Below are 21,931 nucleotides of genomic sequence, written 5' to 3'. Positions count from 1 at the left end.
CGAGACCTGCTCTATTTGAAAAGTGTCCTGAGATAACTTCTGTTATGAATTGGTGCTATACAAATAAAATTGAATTGAATATAATTGAATGTCATTCATGCCTGAAAGTACAAAAGTCCAACAAAAGCAACGCACATTGAACCCTGGAGGTAGCTACCAACAGGAACATGGCTGGCCAAGAAGTAACTAGACTTGGCTAACCAGGCCAAGCTAGCTGACAGGTCAGGACAGCGGCCTGGCTCAAGTGCATGTTCCAAAACAGTCCAGCAGCTGGTCAAAACCAAAATATATGTAACAGTGCAGATTATCTGAAATCAAACTCGGGTATAGCTGAAGTAACCATGGCTGACCAGGAAACAACCAAGCTAAGCTAACTAACCTTTTGTAACCTTTATTTGTATCCTTCATAAAAAGTAAACAGAAGAAGGTAATAAGATAAATTTAACTGACTGCATATGAGGGTGAAAGACAAACCAGACAAAATCACTGTGGGTCCATTATAGATTTATTTAAAGAATAAAATAACAGAATTGTATGAGCACTGTTAACTATGCAAGTCAAGTTACAGTATGAATTCAAGCACACTATATTAAACATCAGATTTTCCTTTTGGAAAACATTGAAATGAACATGTTCATGCAGTAGACATTTGAGTTTATAGTAACAGTTTATAATCTCGACTGCAACTAAACGTTAAGGACTAACTGTAGTTCACAATTAAGATTATTGTAAGAATCATTTGGAAATTTCAAAATATGTAATAACCAAGAATAATTGCCAAAAATAATTCATTATTTAAATAATTAATTCTGTTGTTGCTGTGCACCTGTCTGTCTGTCTCTCTCTCTCTCTCACCCCAACTGGTCGAGACAGACGACCACCCACCTAGAGCCGAAGGATCTGTCCTAGGTTTCTGCCTTTTAACAGGCAGTGTTTCCTTGCCCTTGTCTCCAAGTGCTTGCTCATGGTGGTACTGTTGGGTCTCTGTAAATAATGTTTTAAAGAGTTCGGTCTAGACCTGCTCTATTTGAAAAGTGTCCTGAGATAACTTCTGTTATGAATTGGCGCTATACAAATAAAACTGAATTTAATTAAATTGAATTAATAAAATTATCATGTTTAGTGATGACTGCTACATAATTCATCAGTTTCATTACAGAGGATAGTCTTCACATCTCAAATCAGTCTATAAAAATGAAACCTCATACATCCTCAGCAATTATCAGACCCAAGAAGTTAAACTGTGAACTGCCACTTAATTCACTGGACTGGAAACAGCAGTTTATGGCTGAAATTTGAAAAATAATTTCAACCCTTCAAGATCTCATCCTCAGTTATATTGTTCCTGTATTTAACAATTTATGCCAAAAACAATCAGAAAAACTCAAATTCTTTGTATTTTTATATCAAATCCAATCATTGTGTCTTCCTGTGAAACTAAATGTGACGCATGCTTACGTCAGCATGAACTTACTAATTTCAACCAATAATAGCAGACATTCACCCGTCAATCAGTCTTCAACTTTTAGCGACACAGAGCGAAGATTCATTAATTAGCTAGCTAGCTAACAGCATGGCTAGCTAGCCAACAGCAACGAGCTCACTGATTACTATACAAACACAACTTTATCAGTGATTTGGGTGAAACTGGATCATATTTTATGGAGAGAATATTGTCTGGTTTCCCCTCTGACGTCCTCCGCTAACTGCTAATGTAGTTGCTGTTAGCTAACTGCTAATGTAGCTGCCGTTAGTGTTAGCAACCAAATGGGTCACAGCAGCCTCCCAGTGAACACAACCTCCGAGGAAAGTTTGACGACAGCGGTACCAAGGTTATTTATGGAGTTTCCTGATGGACTAAAAGAAGCTAACTTCGCCAACTGTAATGTACATGCTGTTAGCTAGTTGGCCTACTCAGCCCTCCCCAAAAAACCCAACCGTCCTTGATTCCCTGCAGTCAAACTGTCCTCCGTCAGCATCAGATGCTGCATTCAGTCCCGGTCTGGACCTGCTGTTCACTGGGAGCTGCCAGTCCAAAAGAGTCCGCTAATGGATCCACTACAGCTGCTGGACTGGGGGGACGTAAGTCCCTCCGTAACTGCCTGTTGTTACAAGAAATATGTAAATATGAGGAAGCAAACAGCGTTCTGATTTACTATTATAAAAACTGAAAGAATCGAAAAGATTTTAGCAGTTTTCACTTTCTCACACAATTGCATTGCAAAGAAAACAGTAACAAACACTTGCATGCAACACAACAAGCGTCGCAATCTTCTAGAAAATCTTCCATGAAATTAGGCACAAAATTAAAATTCAGTTGCTGTAGTGGAGCTGATCTGTCTGAGAGTACGTAAAATAAACTCCAGGAACACAATTAGTTTTCACAAAGACTGATGAAGTAAATGTTGAATGAGGGATTGTGTCAAGTTACACAAGCTGGTGGAACAGAAGGCTGAATAAAAATAAATGTTCTCACTTTAAAAACTGAATACATTTTTAAAATGATATAAATTCAGTGGTATTTTAAATTCAAATTAAAGATTCCTAGTGGTTACATTTCCCAATAAGGTTGCTCTTATTAACCTTTATTTGCCTCTGTACAGGAAAATTATGTTCACAAATAAACTCTGCTTCGGCTGCACTACATGCTAAAAGAAATGTATTTATTTTGCATTTTTACAGATATTCTGATTTTATTCACAATTAGTGGAATGATTTTAGCATACAATTTGCATTTTCACTGAAAGAACTATTAAACTCACAATGCTGTGACATTGGTTTGTACTAAACAAACATTTGGAGAACATTGTAAGCAGAATTTAATTATAATACTGTTTACCAAACTGTGATGGATATTGCACTGGCCATATTGCGATTTTGATAATATTTGGATTAATTGTGCAGCTCTACCGAGGATTAAACACACATATGGTTTTTAACAAGTAACTTCTTATTGAATCCTTTGCCACAAATGCTGCATTTATACAGTTTTTCACCTGTGTGAATCGTCATGTGCTCAGTAAGATGTACATTTTGTTTAAAACTTTTGCCACACACTGAGCAACTAAATGGTTTCTCACCTGTGTGAATTCTCATATGTGTTTTAAGATTGCCCTTAAGGCTAAACTTTTTACCACACTCAGTGCAGCTAAACAATTCCTTGGGAGGAGGCTTTTTCTCAGTTTGGCTCTGACGAAGCTGCGAAGACTCACCGACACACTTGTGAGTTTTAAGCTGCGTATACCAAGTGAATCTTTTGTCACAAGCACTGCAGCTGAAGCGTTTCTCCTCCGTGTGGACTGACATGTGCAGCGTCATGCGTCTTTTGTGTGCAAATCTTTTCTCACAAAATGGGCAACTGAATGGTTTCTCTCCTGTGTGAATTCTCATGTGTAACTGCAAAGTTCCTTTCTGGCTGAAACTTTTGCCACAAAAGGAGCATTCAAATGGTTTCTCTCCTGTGTGAATTCTCATGTGTGCCAAAATGTTCCCACTGCAGCTGAAACGTTTCTGACAAACTGGGCAACTAAATGGTTTCTCTCCTGTGTGCGTTCTCATGTGGCTCATCAGATGGTCCCTGCGGCAGAATGTTCTCCCACACTCAGAGCAGCTGAAGGACTCTTTGTCAGTATTACCTCTCACATCACTAACAGAGACTTCATCATTTCTTAAGCCTGACTCATGTTCCCTGCTCTCCTTCCAACCATCATCATCATCGACTTCAGTCTCAGGATCTGAAGGTTTATCATGAGGAACCGGTTGTAAATGTCTGTCTGGATCTAATCTCCTGACTGGTTCTGATTCTGTGTGAGAATCAGCGCTGGGATTCGATGTTTTCTTTCCTGTATGGATTCTCATGTGTCTGCTTACATCGCCGCTGTATCTGAAACGTTTTTTACAGACGGAGCAGCTGAACGGTTTTTCTCCTGTGTGAAGTCTCATGTGACTGATTGAGTTTCCCTTCTGAGAAAATCTTTTACCACAAAAGGAGCAACTAAATGGTTTCTCTCCTGTGTGAATTCTCATGTGTGCATTCAGATGTGGTTTGCGACCAAATCTCTGACCGCACTCAGAGCAGCTAAATGATCTCTCAACAGTGTTACAGTTTATATCACCAACAGTGACATCAGTACTTTTCTGAGAGTTTGAACCTGACTGAGGTTCTCTGGTCTCCTCCCAGTCTTCATCACTGACATCAGTCACAGAGGAGTCTGAAGCCTTGTAATCCGTATCAGGTTGTAAATGTGTATCTGGGTCTGAGTTTCTGGCTGATTCTGGTCCTCCACAGTCCTCTCCATCAGCTTCTGTTTTTATCTGTTCAGTTTGTCTTTGATGAAGCTGTGAGGACTGAGGTTTCTCTTCATCATCATCATCTTCACTCTTCACAGGAGTGAATGTGAACCCTTGAAGCTTATCTTCCTCATGACTGGTCCAGAGTTCCTCCTCTTTAATATGTGGGGGCTCTGGGTCCTCCTGGTCCAGACGTGGGCTCCACTGCTGCTGCTCTTCTTCACCGACGATCACTTTTCGGACATCAGAAGGTAAAGCTGAAACAGAGAAGGAGCTTTCATTAAATCTATAATCATTACAGTGTATAAACTCTAGAGCTATGTTCTATATGTAGTTAATAAATCAATAATCAATAATCGATGGCGTCATATCCCCTTTGTGTCTGCGTCAGCGTTGTGGTTGTCTGCCAGAAGCTGTCATACATTGACTGTTTACCATCCACTGTTTAGATCTTGGTGCTTTGTAACTCTAGATTTGAACCGGATGAAGGATTTTAGTCATCGGACGTCTGGATCTTAAGGAGAAGCAGTGATTGTTAAGGTGGAACTGCTTTATTCAGTGTGTTTAAGGTGGAACTGCTTTATTCAGTGTGTTTGGTGGTTTTAATCAGTGGATCTGTTTGTTTTCGAGAGGAGGAGACCTCTGTGGATAATTGGGCTCCCGGTAGAAACCTCCTGAACCATGAACACTGAAGGAATCCTAACCGGGAGAAGCTGACTGCAATGACGCCAATGGTGGTGAAGGTTTGTGGCTGTTCTCTGACGTTGTCCTCCAGCTGCTCCAGGTCTTTGAACAGCTTCCTCCTTTTTAGGGATTCATAACCGTAATGTACAATGCATTTTATAGACATAGTATCAAACAATCAGTTGGTATTGAAGTTAAGGTTTTGGTATTGAATATGTTATACGTTGTAAGTCTGCCTCTGAATAATGAGCGAGAGAGAGAATATTTATTTTATTATTATTTATTAACTAACTCAGACACTCGGACACCAGAGCTGCTCATTGTGGTAAAGATGAGTTTAGCTTAAGCTAATTAACGTTAGCTTGGTTGAAGACTTTCTTATATTGTACATATTAATAATTATTATAATTTATATAATATCTTACTTCCTGTTGTTAATGTTTCTTGTTCATATCTTTTTATCTTCTGATTGAGAATGTGAAACATAAAGTGGTCAAATGACATATTACTATATTCAATATATGATTGTATTGATTATTAGAGTGAACACTTCCAGTAACTGACCTCAGTTATTGGATTGATATTGATATGGACGTTTGTACATGTTGGATTATATTTTAAATATAGAATCAATAATCAATAACAACAACATAAAAGTTGAAATTAAGAGTGAAATTGAACCATGGCCACGCTGCACACATCACCTCCGATCCAATATGGATTTATTACCAATAACCAATAACTGATAATTTCACATTGTTCACTTTTCACACAGCTGAGAGAGAAATATAGATGATCTGACAACAACAACAACAGCAACAGCAGTCCTGACTCTTCATATGTTCATTTATTTTATAGTGAAATTCATTAAAACGTCACAAACAATATTTTAATTTCATAGAAAATAAAATCAGTTTTGCACAAGATTCCAAATAAATGATCAATAAACAGATATCAGATAAATATTATAATTAATAATAAACAGATATTATCAGATAAATATTATAATTAATAATAAACAGATATCAGACTATAGACAGACAGAAGAGAGATGGCGCCGGGTCAAAGAGCTATGGCTTACATTAGGACCTTATGTTTTATCGAACTCATCCCTCCTTACTGGTGTCTTTCCAGCTTGTTTCAAAACTGCTGTGGTTAAACCCCTACTAAAGACGCCTAGCTTTGGATGCAGACTGCCTGACCAACTATAGACCTGTTTCAAACCTTGCTCTCCTGTCAAAAATGTTTGAGAAAGTGGTCTCAAATCAGCTTTTAAATTATCTGTCACTAAATAAGCGATTTGAGCCATTTCAGTCTGCTTTTCGGGTAAATCATTCCACAGAAACTGCACTTAAAAAAGTGGTGAATTACTTGCTACTGTCTATAGATTCAGGGTCAACAAGTGTTTTATTGCTGTTGGATCTTAGCGCTGCTTACGATACGGTGGACCACTGTATACTATTGGATAGACTTGAGAATTTCTTTGGCATCTCAGGACAAGGTCTACAGTGGTTAAGATCATACCTGTCAGAAAGATTTCAATGTGTTTTATATGACAGCATACTCTCGGAGTCCTGTGCCGTCAAGCACGGGGTTCCCCAGGGGTCTGTACTGGGTCCATTGCTTTTTTCACTTTACCTATCCCCATTGGGTCAGATTTTCCGTTCTTTTGGGATTGCTTTTCATTGTTATGCTGACGATATGCAGCTGTATATGCCATTAGGTGTAGGAAGCGAGTCTAATATAGCTAAACTTGAGGCCTGTCTTGCAGCTGTTAAGAGCTGGTTATCAACAATTTCTTGCTGCTTAATTCTGCTAAGACAGAAATGATGGTTATCGGACCAGCAAAACTAGGTGATCCTTTTGATCACATTACTTTGTCTCTCGATGATTGTGCAATCAATCGCAGAGACCAAGTTAAAGATCTTGGTGTGCATTTCGATCAGACACTTTTGTTTGATTTACACATAAAGGAGGTGACCAGAGTTGCTTTTTTCCATCTAGAAACATCTCCAAGATCAGATCAATACTGTCGTTTAAGGACTCTGAGGTCCTCATTCATGCCTTTGTATCATCTAGGCTAGATTATTGTAATGTCCTTCTGTCGGGTCTGCCAAAGAAAAGTCTTTGGGGTCTGCAGATGGTTCAGAATGCTGCAGCTCGTGTTCTGACCGGAGCCTCCAGATATGAACATATTACACCAGTGTTATCCTCTCTTCATTGGCTCCCTGTTCCTGCCAGAGCAGACTTTAAGGTGTTGCTGCTAACCTATAAAATATTAGATGGCAGCGCACCGTTGTATCTTAAAGATCTAGTGAACCCCTATGTGCCTGCTCGAGCCCTGCGTTCTCAGGGGACGGGTCTTCTGAGTGTCCCAAAGGTAAAAAAGAAGACAATTGGTGAATGGGCTTTTTCTTTCCGTGCACCGACATTGTGGAACAGTTTACCTCAGGACATCAGGCAGGCTTGTTCTGTTGAGGCTTTTAAAGCAAAGCTAAAGACCCATCTGTTTACTGTTGTGTATGAGTCCTAATTTCTCTGTATGTTTTCCTGAGAGTCCGAGTGTGTGTTTAATTTTGTTTTAGTTATTTGAAATGTTTTTAAATTGTATTTTCTATCCTCAGGACAGCACTTTGACCTGAAAGTGCTTTACAAATAAATGTATTATTATTATTATTATTATTATTATTATTATATAAATTTTATTATAGATAAATATTGTAATTAATAATAAACAGATATTATCAGATAAATATTATAATTACAATAAACAGTTATTATCAGATATTACAAATATTAATAAACAATCAATCACTTTAGAAAAGTTTGTCTGAATATTGATTTGGGGGTCAAACATAGAAAAGTTCTCGTTGAAGAACATAAAGTTACATTCAGAGGAACAACACAGATAATGCAGCTTCTATCTATCAATATCAATATCTATATCAATATCAATATCTATCAATATCTATCTATATCAATATCAATATCATATCAATATCTATAATATCTATATCAATATCAATATCAATATCTATATATATCAATATCTATCTATATCAATATCTATATCAATATCTATATATATCTATATCTATATCTATATCTATCTATATCTATCAGGATCAATAACACAGCGAGCTGCAGCCAATCAGAGCAGTCTCTACAGCAGACAGGAAGCAGTAGTTACTATGGTAATGTCTCTCACACACACACACACACACACACACACACACACACACACACACACACACACAGACAGACGGTGAATGAACAACCAGCTGATTGTACTGATGATCAATATTGATCAGATTACACTGTATCTGTATGGATTATTGATCAGTATACAGTGTATCTTTATGGATGATATTGATCAGTATACACTGTATCTTTATGGATGATATTGATCAGTATACACTGTATCTTTATTGATTATTGATCAGTATACACTGTATCTTTATTGATTATTGATCAGTATACACTGTATCTGTATGGATTATTGATCAGTATACACTGTATCTTTATGGATGATATTGATCAGTATACACTGTATCTGTATGGATGATATTGATCAGTATACACTGTATCTTTATGGATGATATTGATCAGTATACACTGTATCTTTCTGGATTATTGATCAGTATACACTGTATCTTTATGGATGATATTGATCAGTATACACTGTATCTTTCTGGATTATTGATCAGTATACACTGTATCTTTATGGATTATTGATCAGTATACACTGTATCTTTATGGATGATATTGATCAGAATACACTGTATCTTTATGGATGATATTGATCAGTATACACTGTATCTTTATGGATGATATTGATCAGAATACACTGTATCTTTATAGATGATATTGATCAGTATACACTGTATCTTTATGGATGATATTGATCAGTATACACTGTATCTTTATGGATGATATTGATCCTGTATTGACAGTCAGACTGTGGACATATGACGGCCTTTAGCTCGTGTTTCTAGAGTTACGTGTTGTTACGAACACGTTAGGAATTGTTAAAATGTGATATTTCTTAAAGGGAGTTTGGTGCAGGGAGCTTTTAGTTGGATTCAAACTGCTGATATGGATCATTGTTAACGTTTAGTCTCCACTACAGAAACACTAGCTGACTGCTGAAGGCTGATCAGGTTGATTGATGCTTTAATAATGGGAGTATTGATTACTGATCAGACTGTGCTCGTTATTATTGATTGGTCCTGTGTGAGTCACCATTAACCATACAAACACAATCATTAACATATGAAGCCGTAATTGCTCGCTAGCTGCGGCTAACAGGCTAACGTTAGCTTAGCAACATTAGCAGAGAGAGAACCAACCTTCTCCTCGTAGCTTCCTTTCAGCTTTCAAATCCGCGTCCAGCAGGTCCCGGTGGTCCCGGTGGTCCCGGTCCCGGTGGCCCCGGTCCCGGTGTCGGTCCATCTGTGAATAATCCACGGGGTTTCTTTCTCCTGGTTAACGGACAGTTTGCTCGCGCTGTGAACGGAAGTCACACACGAGTACTTCCGGGGCGCTGTTTCAAAATAAATCTTTCTGTTTATGTTTTTACTTTATAGCCGAATATAAATCCTCCGGTTCAGGTTCGGGGAGTAACGGAGTAACGGAGTAACGGACACTGTTGGGCTAGTTACTCCAAAAAATGTTATAAATTATTCATTACACTTTTCAAAAGTAATATTATTACATAACTTGTAACTCCCTGCTATTATACTATAATACAGCATACACACACACACACACACACTGTGTCTGTTTGTCTCCTCTGGTGGTTAAAGCTAATGTGGGGTTGACCTTTGCTCCCTTACATAAATGTTGGGTGGACACGTAACCCAACTGTTTGTATATCTCAAAACTATAACCCTCCGAACTTAAGAACGAAATATATATATATTATAACACTCTTAACTTAAGAACATAGTAATATATAAATATATATATATATTTTATAACATATAAAACCTGGGGATGACGCACAGCAAAGGGTCGGAGGACGGATTTGAACCCTGGGCTGCTGCAGTGACTCCGTACATGGGTTGCCAGCTCTACTGACTCTGCTAAAGCTGGGGAGCATTCATTTGTATAAGAAGGGGAAGGAGAGGGCAAAGGGGAAGAAAAGGGAAAGAAATTCCAGCAAATTACAGGTTCGAATCCAGACCAGAGCAAGAGCAAATAAACAGATTTCATTTTTAAATTTGCTTGTTTTACAATCAATTCCTTATCTATTCATAAGGTTTTGTCATTTTTGAAGTAAATTATTAAAAACTTTGTCCAAAATAAAAATATTTGTCCATTTAAAGGCATTTACTTATGCAATTGTGTCCTATATGTTAATTTGGGGAATATCATTCATACCATATTGTAATTGTAAAGTCTCATTCAAGATGCAAGCAGCTTCTTGATATTAGAACGTACTGTAAATGAATACAACACAACATAATCAATTCCACAAGGATATATATTTATTAACACAACACTATGCCCAACATTTCACATTTTCTAGGCAAAAGGGCAATTAGATCAGGTCAGTTGGTTATTTCAGTCAGGTCAGTGATTACTTTCTGACTGAAAAGGAACCAGAATAATAAAACATACATTTTAGATTTATAAAGATATAAAGATTCATAAAAATATTATAAAGATATTGATATACAAGACCAACAATAACCACAGATAAATAGGCCTATACCGTACAAACAGTCGAGTGGATCCCAGCGCATCTAAGCAATCAAGAAAAACTGTAATGTGATTTATTGATAGAACAATTATTAACACTAGATGGTAATAAAAAACATTTATTAATATTAAAGTAATAAGTTAAACTACTTCAATATCCTCATACTTTGTAGCCACTCCTCTTTTGTAACTGCCCCAGTGTTTGGGCAAAATATTTTGCCTTTATACTGACTGTGGCCAGTTTCCACAGTGCGAAACTGGCCACATTTACGACATGCATTTGAGGTCACAGTCCGTGTATACTTGCGTTTTGTGTCTGTAGGTGGAAGGGTGGGTGTTTGTTGTGTGTCTGCAGGTGCCTGGGTGGGTGTTTGCTGTGTGTATGCAGGTGGGTGGGCCAATGGGGTAGCAGAGGGCAGCAACAAAATGGGTGTCCCACAAACTGGCTGTGCTGGCTTGGGCTGTAGACAAGGCAACTGACGGACAAAGGTGACAGAAGTAGTTGAGGCAGACGGGAAGGTAGCAGAGGGCAGAATCTTTTTAAATTTAGTCTTTGCCTGACCTGCTGTGTTGAGTGGCAACTGGTGGCCGTAAGTTGGTGCCACGACAGACTGCTCTCTTGCAGGGCGAGAGCCTGCACTGCAACAGGTCTTGCCGCAGGTAGCTGCAGTCCTTGTACGAGAACTGACACTACCTGACCCTTTAACCGCTGATTGTGCCACGTTACCAGGGTCCGTTGGTTGACCTCAACAAGCTGCAGAGTTGTGTGCTGCATTATTTGTCCACTGCCCAGAATAAGTTGCCTGATTCTCCTGTACTCTCTCAGGATCAGATCCCATCTCAAATGTGAAACAGTGCCCTGTTTTTTAGGAGATATGTGGAGGTCACACAGCAGTATGAAGATTAACTCAACACAGTTGGGCCATTGTGCTGGAGACCCTGTGGAGCCGAGCACACACCTTTTGGTGCTGTCTACACCTGGTGTAAAGACAGCCTTCTTCTTCGGCGACCTAAAACGGAGTGACTAGCCGGTCTTGGTGATGTGCTGCATATATTACCCTGTCCTTGTCAAACTGTTCCAGGTTGTCCCACAGACTGACGATGGTAGCCACTTGCTGGTTGGTGAGTGTTAAAGCTGTCTGACTGCGCAGTTCCACCAAGTACTCTGCCAACACGTCCACCCTGTCCATACCGGGAACCCCTTGCTCAGCAACAGCCTGGAAAAATATAACTGCTGGTTAGGTGTGTTATGTACATTCAAAACTGATTCATTTGCAATTTGAAATGATATGATTTGTGGATTTAATTTGACAAACAGAAAATCTCACCATTGCTGAGGGAACAGGAAAGGGTGAGGGTCTGTGCAGCAGTACCCCAGAAGAAGGCATAGCACTGGGAAGAGACGTAGCCGGTGATGGAAGGTGAGTAGACAGGAGTGCAGCGGAGTGAGTTGGATTCCTGGGCAGTTCTGGAGACTGGACAGCCTGGAAAGATATAACTGCTGGTTAGGTTGGTTTTGTACATGTAAATCTGATTTTAATATTTGCAATTTGAAATTATATGATGTGATTTTTGGATTTAATTTGACAGAAAATCTTACCATTGCTGAGGGAACAGGAAAGGGTGAGGGTCTGTGCAGCAGTGCCCCAGAAGGAGGCATGGCACTGGGCAGAGAAGGGGGTGGCAGGTTAGTTGGTGAAGGTACCACTAGACTTTCTACAATGCCTTACTCTCCCAGTGTGTCAACAAATTCCTCATCCTTCTCCCCTTGCTCCTCCTCTGTTATCTCCTCCAGCAACTGTGAGGTCCTGTCTGAGTCTGGAGACATGTCCTCCAGGGCCTCATTGTTTTGCCTGAACAGGTATTGCATTCCAATCAACTCTCCTGAAGAGATATTGTAATAGGAGACAAATTAAAGCAAGTTCAAAAAGTAAAAACTGTGTTCTTTGAAATAAAAAATAACTGTCAACAATGCAACGTAATCAACTTTTCATTAAGATCATGACATTTAATTGACACTTTAAAGAACCATCTACTCGGCCTGTGTAGGTTCCCGGTGGAGTGAATCCAGGCACCAGTTTTGTGCCGAACAATTTTTCATGGTTTTCATTGACTGCATACACTGCATACATACTCTCCAGAGTACGTACGCAGGAATGGACCGCTGTCTCTCACTGCAGCTTTTGCCCAATCCTTGATCTGATAAATTCCCTAGGAGTTTGTTCGTTCAAATACAAGACCACGGAATTCAAAATGGATGAATTTGACAGCACGCCACAGACACGCCCTTTAAAGTACAGTCACAAAAAGAACAGTGTTCATTCAGCAACATTGTTTGACTGTACTGACCAATTTTGAAGCAGATCAGATAAATTCCCTAGGAGGAGTTCGTTCAAATGCAAGGCGAAAATTCACCAAAAATTACCACGGAATTCAAAATGGCCAACTTTGACGGCACGCCACGGACACGCCCTTCAACGTACAGTCACAAGTAGCACAACTTGTAATCAGAAACATTTCTTAAGTGTACTGTCCAATTTTGAAGCAGATCTGATAAATTCCCTAGGAGTTCGTTAGTTCAAATACACGCCCAAAAAGTCAAAATGACCACAAAATGGTGAAAATTTAAATCAAAATAGCAGACTTCTGGTGGGTTTTGGGACATGGGTCCAAGAGGCTTTTTTGTACGTCTCGGCATGTTACACATGCCCACCAAGTTTCATACATATTGGTGAAACGTGGCGTCGGGGCTGCTTTTTTAAAATCCTGTAGGGGGCACTACAAACATGACAAACACGATTTTTGGTATGTGAGCTTCAGACACCAGTCTACACGTGTCCTGTGAATTTCATATTCATAACTATTACGGTGTTTTTTGTCAGGACGGTCTCCAGATGCTACGTGCAAAATTTCGTGCGAATCGGACTAAAAGCGCATGCATGGAGCACAATCACATAGTTTTTGGACATTTCGCGCTCTAGTGAAAAAAAATCTAGGCGGAACTGGGCGTGGCCTATATGGGGAGGTTCAGCTCCATTCACCAAACGCGTGGATATAAGGTTTTTGAATGTGAGACAAAGTATGCACGAGTTATTAGCCTAAACGCATTTTTTATGATAGTAGCGCCACCTAGTGGCCGACTTGAATGTGACGCATAGAATATCCGATTTTACACCAGGCCCGACAACTTTGCCGAATAAAATTCACGAAAAGTATACGTTCAGGGGGTCAGAAATGCAGTGAAAGGTCCTAAACGTAATAATAAACAGACCAATAACAATAGGGACCTTCCAGTTGTCACTGGATGGTCCCTAATGATAGGCAATAAGTGTCATAATAAGTGATAATGTGGTTACAGATGTGATGATGTGGTTACAGATGTGATAATGTGGTTGCAGATGTGATAATGTGGTTCCAGATGTGATAATGTGGTTGCAGATGTGATAATGTATCTGCAGATGTGATAATGTATCTACAGATATGATAATGTATCTACAGATGTGATCATGTGTCTGCAGATGTGATCATGTGTCTGCAGATGCGATAATGTATCCAGAGATGCGATAATGTATCTGCAGATGCAATAATGTTTCTGCATATGTGATAATGTATCCACAGATGTGATAATGTGGTTGCAGATGTGATAATGTATCCACAGATGTGATAATGTTTCTGCAGATGTGATAAGTAATGGTTCTCTTCTCCGTGAGACAACCATTTGGTTTGATGGTTTGTGTAATGGCAGTTGGTGTGCGTTAGCGCCACCAACTGGTATGAGTGTGTATGGTAACTATACATTCACTTATTATACTAATAAATAAAAGAAAATATGGAAATATAAAGTCATATTCTCTCTATCAACTGTTTCTTCAACAGTTAATGAGGCTCAACACATGTTGCTGTTGCCTCTGACAGCGGTCAGAAACCTGCTGTGATCAGTTCTGGTGGTACACGTGTTGTTTGTAGATTCAACTGTTGGCTTCATTTTTGTTGATGTTCTGCCCTCTAGTGTCAGAAACCAGCAACTACACTCTGTGTTGACAGTGTGAGAAAAGATCATATCTGTAACAGTTTCAGTTTCTTACATAATATAATACAATATAATATAATATAATACAATATAATATAATATAGTATGTTTGTTGATAACATTTAATGCCGTTTGAAAAAACAAAGAAACAAGACTTTTCTAAAATAAACTTTACTGATTGCAACATGAAACTTTAGGATACATGGAACCATAAACTGACATTAATGTTTATGTTTTATAATTTTTCCTGTTAGTTACAATATGGATTCAACACATCAAACACCACACAGGGTAATCGATAAAACAAAGACAAAATAAAGTACAGAAAATACAACCATCATTATTCTACTAATTAAACAGGCAAAGAATAAAAAATATTCACCAAAAGTAAGAAACGTTAAAGGGAAGTTCCTGTATCGTAATGTAAATAATAAGTGATATGAGGGGTGGAGTCATCAGAGACAACAGAAATGTATTAACCCTCAGATAGTTTATAATGTGGTTTGGTGATATCCATTTGTCTCGTAAATACCCCGCCCGAGTTGCTCTGACGCGAGAATGTGACGTAATTGCCTGGCTTGTACCACTTATAGCGTTCCATTTGTCTTTGGGCATTACGAGTCAGAAAGATCATGGACGCCACCAGTGCTGGTTGACATTAACATCTGCCTATAATATTTACCTTTGCCTAAAATATGTGTCTTTATTCAATGTACATCACTATATGATTTTATATAAAACATATTGTCATCTAGGGCTTCACAATTCATCAAAATATTATCCAAATCGTAGAAGCTGCCATCTTTTGATAAAACATGACTTTATGTGGCGCTGCCTATAAATCTCCTCCAGATGTGATAAAGAAAGAAAAGGATCATTCCCACATACTGCAAATATCGCAATTCTAATATCTGTCAAAATAAACTCAATATGATAGTTTACCATAACGTGCAGCCTTCATTTCATCCACTCATTTTATGTGATGTTATTGGTCAACTGCTTCAGTGTATTGTTTTGGTGGTATTAATGATTGTCAATAATTAATCAACATTATAATACTAAAATATAAACTGCAGCTTTAACTATAGCTGCAAGTGTTCACAGCCTCATGGAAGTGATATCTCACAGTTCTAAATTGGCATTTCCAAAGTCATTCTAATAATCTGATCTAATAATCTGATAATCTGATCTAATAATCTAATAATCTCACTCTGCTGTCTGAATCTGGTCTGAAGTGCGTCTCTGACCTCCTGCTCAGTGGAGTCCCATCAGCTTTAATGAGAGGAGAGGACTCAACTCCCTGTTTCATTGCTTTCAGACAGGAACTGTTTATATCTAACTATAAGGCTTTATAACATCTGTGACACCATCTGGCTCTGTGACCTTTAAACCCGACTGAGGATGTTTCAGAAGCATCTATGTTTGGCACTGTGTGCATACTGAGGGCCGTATTAACTGGATCATTTTAATGTGAAATCTAAAAACATCTACAATGTTGCCCTGCTGTGTCGCACTGCCTCTGTGTATTTAACACTGTAGTGGTTGTATTATATGTTTTTTTATCTGTTTGAGGGTAAAAGAAACTAAAAAAAGAGATGAGTAGCATGTCTTAAATCAAAGTAAATTGATTCACAGTGGATTTGTTTGTTTATAACAATCAGTAAATGTTTAATAACTGTTGGCGGTTAGTTGATCTGTGCAGTGACACACATTTCTGCAAAAGGTTCACATACAGCTAACCTGCGCCGACTGGATCGGCTTCTTGACAAAGATGAGGGAGAAAGTTGTGTGAACAGCACAGAGATCTCACAACTTTACATGAACACAAGCTGTGCCTGAGAAGTATTTACAACTCTGACTAGAAGAGTTTGACTCTTCCTGAATATCATAATGCATCCCTAGTTCATTTCTCTGGTTGTTCCTGTATGATACTTCATGTGGTTATTGAAGCTTTGCCTCCAGGTAAAACATTTACCACAAACTGAACAACTGAATGGTTTCTCTCCCGTGTGAGTTCTCATGTGTACCTTCAGATGTCCACTTTCAGTAAAACGGTTACCACACACAGAGCAACTGAAGGGTTTCTCTCCTGTGTGGATTCTCAGGTGTTTTCGTAACGATCCGCTGCAAGAAAAATATTTCATACACACTGAACAACCATATGGTTTTTCTCCAGTATGAATTCTCATGTGTTCCTGCAGATTTTTCTTTCGCCGAAATCTTTTAGCGCACTGAGAGCAGCTGAATGGTCTCTCTGCAATATCACTTATATCACTGTCAAGGGCTTCATCATTTTTCTGAGAGTTTAAACTTGATTGTAATTCCCTGGTCTCGTTACAATCATCAGCACCGACTTCAATCTGAAGATTACAAGAGTCTGAGGTTTTTGAGCTGCTGGCTAGAGACTCTACCTCTCTGTTCTCCGTCTGGCTCTGCTGAAGGTGTGAGGACTCACTGACACACTTGTGCTTTTTGAGATTATAACGCCAAGCAAATCTTTTGCCACAAACGCAGTAAAGGAATCGTTTCTCCTCCGTGTGGCCTGTCAGGTGGTTTGTCAGATATCTTTTTTGAGTGAACCCTTTCTCACAAAATGAGCAGCTGAATGGTTTCTCTCCCGCATGAGTTCTCATGTGCGTCTTCAGATTTTCCTCACCACAGAACGTTTTGCCACACTCACAACAGATAAAAGATTTGTTATCAATGCTACTTCCTGCATCACTTACAGGGACTACATTATTTGTTGCAGAGTTTAAAACTGACTGAGTTTCCCTGGTCTGTTTCCCATCATCGTCTCTGACTTTAGTCTCAGGTTCTGAAGAGTCTGAAGTCTTGTCATCAGACTCCGATCCTCCAGAGTCCTCTCCAGCAGCTCCTGTTTCCCTCCGTTCAGTAGAGCTGCTGGCTAGAAACTCTCTGTTCCCCTCACTTTGGCTCTGAAAAGGCTGTGATGAATCACCAACACACTTGTGGCTCTTGAGCTCATGACGCCAAGCAAATCTTTTGTCACAAACACAGCAGCGGAATCGGATCTTCCCTGTGTGGCGTGCCATATGTTGCATCAGATATCCCCTCTGTGTGAATTTTCTACTACAAACTGAACAACTGAATAGATTCTCGTCCGTCCCCATGTCTTTCTTCAGGTGATGACTGTAGCAAAGTCTTTTATCACACTCACTTTTATCACAGTTATGGCATTCGACTCCCGAGTGCCAAACCAGTCTTTTGTTACAAATGCTGCAGGTTTGTTGTTGTTTCTCCCCACTGTGGACGGCCATGTGTTGGAGCAAATATCTGTATATTGTATATTTCTTCCCACACACTGAGCAACTAAACTGTTTCTCCCCTGTGTGTGTTCGCATGTGTGTCTCCAGGAAGCCGTTTTTGGCAAATTTCTTCCCACACTCAGAGCAGCTGAATGGTTTCTCCACATTATTACTTTTCTTCTCACTCACAGGGTTTTCGTTCACAGAATTCAGACCTGACAGAGGTTCTATGCTCTCTTCCCAATCGTCGCAACTGATTTCAATCTCAGCCACAGAAAATTCTGACGTCTTGTAATCGATGTCTGGTTGTAAATCTGGATCTGAGTTCCTGCCTGGTTCTATTCCTCCACAGTCCTCTCCATCATCTGTTTCCATCTGTTCAGTTTGTCTTTGATGAAGCTGTGAGGATTGAGGTTTTTCTTCATCATCATCATCTTCACTCTTCACAGGGACAGGAGTGAATGTGAAACCTTGAAGCTGCTCTCCCTCCTGACTGGTCCTGACTTCCTCCTGTTCCTCTTTAATGTGTGGGGGCTCTGGGTCCTCCTGGTCCAGACTGGGTCTCCACTCCTGCTGCTGCTCAGGGGGAACCTCTTCTTTAATCACCGACAGCTGCTGGACGTCTGCAGGACACAGTAAACACAGACAGACACACAGACATTATGTATGATTTGCACCCATCCTCATGACCAGAGAGTAAGAACCAGTTCTAACTATTTATTTATTTATTTCCTGATGAAACAGAATTAGAGAGCTGTTTGCTTCCTCATATTTATGTATTTAAGAACAGGCAGTTAGGGACATGTCGCTGTAGCTAACAGCGCTGTCTCCCCCCCACTTCATACAATGGATCAGTTTATCTATCGGAGCATAAATCCTGTGGTTGCAACTAGAGTTGTTCCGATTCCGATACCAGTATCGGGAATGCCTCCAGTACTGCCGAAAATGCTGGCATCGGTATCGACGAGTACTGGAGTCCAGGCACCGATCCGATACCATGTAATTCATTAGAAATAGGAATCTATTTATTGGTTAGCTCCGTTAGCTCTGACACAGTTCTTCTTTACCGCTGTCATCGGCAGTGGCTGTTTTAGAGGGGGCGAAGAGAAATTGATCACCTGACAACGGCCCTTGTCGCCAAGGTCTTACTCATGGTGGTACTGTTGGGTCTCTGTAAATAATGTTATAAAGAGTTCGGTCTAGACCTGCTCTATTTGAAAAGTGTCCTGAAATAACTTCTGTTATGAATTTTCACTATACAAATAAAATTTTATTGAATTTAATTGAATTGACTTGACTTGACTTAGGACGTTAGGGCATCATGTCGGTGGTTTGGCAGTACTTTACAGTGGATGTTCCCACCAGTAAGACGGTGACATGCAACATATGCAAAGAAGCAATTTCGAGGGGTGGCATGAGTGTTGCAAATTTCAACACCAGCAACTTAATCAAACATTTGAAGACGCGATAATCATATCACAGCAGTGGCGGACAGGCCTACGGGAGCACCGGGACATTTCCCGGTGGCCAGTCCACCGAACTGGCCCACTCGGCGATTGCCGATGGTCTGGTCGCGCTTGATTTTTAAATAAACAATCCGTCGTGCAGCTCATTAGGGTATCTGCCTCACTGAAGCTCACACAGACTGAGCAGCAACGTTGGGCACAAACACACCCCCCTTCTCTTTTTCTGAGGCTCTCTGTCACAGCACTGCAGACCCCCCCCCCCCCCACCTGTAGTTCTACATGCTTTAAAAATGGAGCGAGATCGACAGCCCAAGAGAAAAGGTGGAGCAGAGAGGGAGAGGCTAAAAGCTAAAAGCACTGGCCACAGATCAGCGAAGTGCTGTAAAATAACTGACATGTTTGTCAGTAGGGAGCAGGTAAGACATTAAACACTAGTGGTGACAACAGACAACCTGACAACTGACAACCATAGCCTATCCAGCATGACCAGCTTAATGAGGAGGTTAGTTCCACTTTGTGGAAGCTGATGGGGCTAAAACTGACTTTAAGTTGTAACAAAGGATGTTGCAAATTTCTTTCTGTGTGTTTGAAGTTTCCTTGTTTAATGTAACAGAATAAACCTACACATCTACATCTTTATTTAATCTACTACTACACTGTTAAATGTGCAGCCTGCACATTAAAAGTGTCGTAGTAAATTAAACAGAATAGAAATTATGTGATTTGAGTTCAGGTTATTGCAGCACAACAGAAACATTTATTTTGTAGGGGAAAGAAACAGAAAAAGCTGTGTGTGCGCGCATGTGGAGCCTTTGCTTTATTATTTTACACTCTTACATCAGTAGGCGCCAAACTATCTCACTCTTGGTGTTTCGCGTTAATCCGGTGGTGGGGATCCTGGGATGGGATCAAACTCCCGGTCTGAATTATTGTCCCAGTCCGTCCCTGAATCACAGTCATGCAGGCGTAGTATGATTTTTTCTTTTTTTTTTTAAACACACTGGTATCGGTATCGGTACTCGGTATCGGCCGATACCCACAGCACCAGTATCGGAATCGGTATCGGGAGGGAAAAAATGGTATCGGAACATCTCTAATTGCAACCATCAACTTCACAGACCAACCTGCTCAGAAACATTACTTTTATTTTAACAAACTAAACTTTAATCTTCATCATCAGGAAAAGGACACAATTATTCAAACACACAGAGGGCCCCTAACCCTAACGCAGCAGGGCCCCGAATGTTTCATAGTTTACACTGAGTCCTGGTCCCCAGTGAAGGAGCTCCTCCTCACCGACGTCATCATCAGCAGCAATACCCTCAATATCACCGACTCCATTCAAACATCACGTTATATTTATATTATATATGATTAGTTATTATTAGTGTATCATTATATAATAGTTAATATAATGTGCTTTTAGTAATTATTAATAATCAGACCAGCTGTAATCAGATTACTGCTGGATTACTCCGTGCCAGCAGTAATCTGATTACTCCCTGCTAATCTGATAACTGAACAGTAAAAGGGGGCGTGGCCATTCTGAAGACAAGGAAGTGATCTAGTCCTCATCTATAAGTAGCAACTGTTAGCTTCATTAGCTTAGCAACCACAGAGCTCGTAGCTTTAAACCAGCTTCCGGTGTAACGTCAGTGCTTCCGGTCGCGGGAAGGCGGAAGAACGAGACTAACTAGTGTTTGCTAACAGTTAGCATTAGCTGTCTCCGGGTCCTCCGGGTCCTCCGGGGGCAGACAGCAGGGACTGACCCGCTCTGTGCAGCTTCACTTGGGGCTTCAGCACGGCATCGAGCAGCCTCCTCTGGCGGCAGATCTCCCGCTCTGACCGCTCCACTCTGTCTTCGTACTCCGCCACGGTTTCCTCAAACAGACCGACAATCTCCTCCGCAGCCGCCGTTAGCCGCTCGGTGAGCAGCGCTCTCAGCGACACCGGGACTTCTGCCGTTAATTCTCCTTTTCCCGCCTGCAGCAGAAAGTCTTCAGCGGCGGCGCTGATCCGCTCATGTACCGACACCCGCAGCAGCTGCACCGTGGCGCACATTTTACCGCTTTTCTGCGGACTTTAGTGCCTCAGCGGAGCAACGGGAGGGGAACTGCGCAGGCGCACTTCTGTCAGCAGTTTCGGGTCGACGAACGCGAGCAGCGACCTCTGGCGGTCGGGAGGAGAAACTGCACCGATCGATTATTGTATACAATAATGAATTTAATATTTCTCATATTTGTTTTAATTGTTTTATTCCTAATTAAGAAATTACAATAAAATGTGACTCAAGTTAATGATGTGAATTTAATTTGCAGAGAATTTTGGATTCTTAAATGTAATAAAAAGTAATAAATCAATAATCAGTAATAAATGTAATAAAAAGTAATAAATCAATAATCAGTAATAAATGTAATAAACAGTAATAAATCAATAATCAGTAATAAATGTAATAAACAGTAATAAATCAATGATCAGTAATAAATGTAATA

At 40.0% G+C, this 21,931-nt stretch overlaps 2 protein-coding genes across 7 annotated transcripts in view; both read right to left on the bottom strand.

Moving 5' to 3' along the window:
* Positions 1 to 9,504, bottom strand: part of LOC127358010 (gastrula zinc finger protein XlCGF57.1-like) — a 91,576-nt gene extending 82,072 nt beyond the window's left edge. For 2 of the 4 annotated variants that reach the window (XM_051390810.1, XM_051390811.1), the window contains exons 1-2: positions 9,324 to 9,504; positions 827 to 4,547 (exon numbers count right to left, since the gene is read on the bottom strand). In XM_051390810.1, coding sequence (XP_051246770.1) covers positions 2,917 to 4,547; positions 9,324 to 9,426 — 1,734 coding nt within the window. In that variant the 5' untranslated portion in view covers positions 9,427 to 9,504 and the 3' untranslated portion in view covers positions 827 to 2,916. Of the gene's footprint in view, positions 1 to 487; positions 4,548 to 9,323 lie in introns of those variants that run through there. The other 2 variants (XM_051390812.1, XM_051390809.1) reach the window with 2 other exon arrangements.
* Positions 1 to 21,570, bottom strand: part of LOC127357960 (zinc finger protein 260-like) — a 64,169-nt gene extending 42,599 nt beyond the window's left edge. The window contains exons 1-2 of one of the 3 annotated variants that reach the window (XM_051390609.1): positions 21,209 to 21,570; positions 14,863 to 18,596 (exon numbers count right to left, since the gene is read on the bottom strand). In XM_051390609.1, the coding sequence (XP_051246569.1) occupies positions 16,606 to 18,596; positions 21,209 to 21,500 (2,283 nt within the window). In that variant the 5' untranslated portion in view covers positions 21,501 to 21,570 and the 3' untranslated portion in view covers positions 14,863 to 16,605. Of the gene's footprint in view, positions 1 to 14,862; positions 18,597 to 21,133 lie in introns of those variants that run through there. The other 2 variants (XM_051390610.1, XM_051390611.1) reach the window with 2 other exon arrangements.
* Positions 21,571 to 21,931: the final 361 nt, after the last annotated feature.

Source organism: Dicentrarchus labrax, unplaced genomic scaffold (assembly GCF_905237075.1).
Source record: "Dicentrarchus labrax unplaced genomic scaffold, dlabrax2021, whole genome shotgun sequence".
Classification (NCBI taxonomy): Eukaryota; Metazoa; Chordata; class Actinopteri; family Moronidae; genus Dicentrarchus; species Dicentrarchus labrax.
This window is presented reverse-complemented; position numbering and strand designations above follow the sequence as displayed.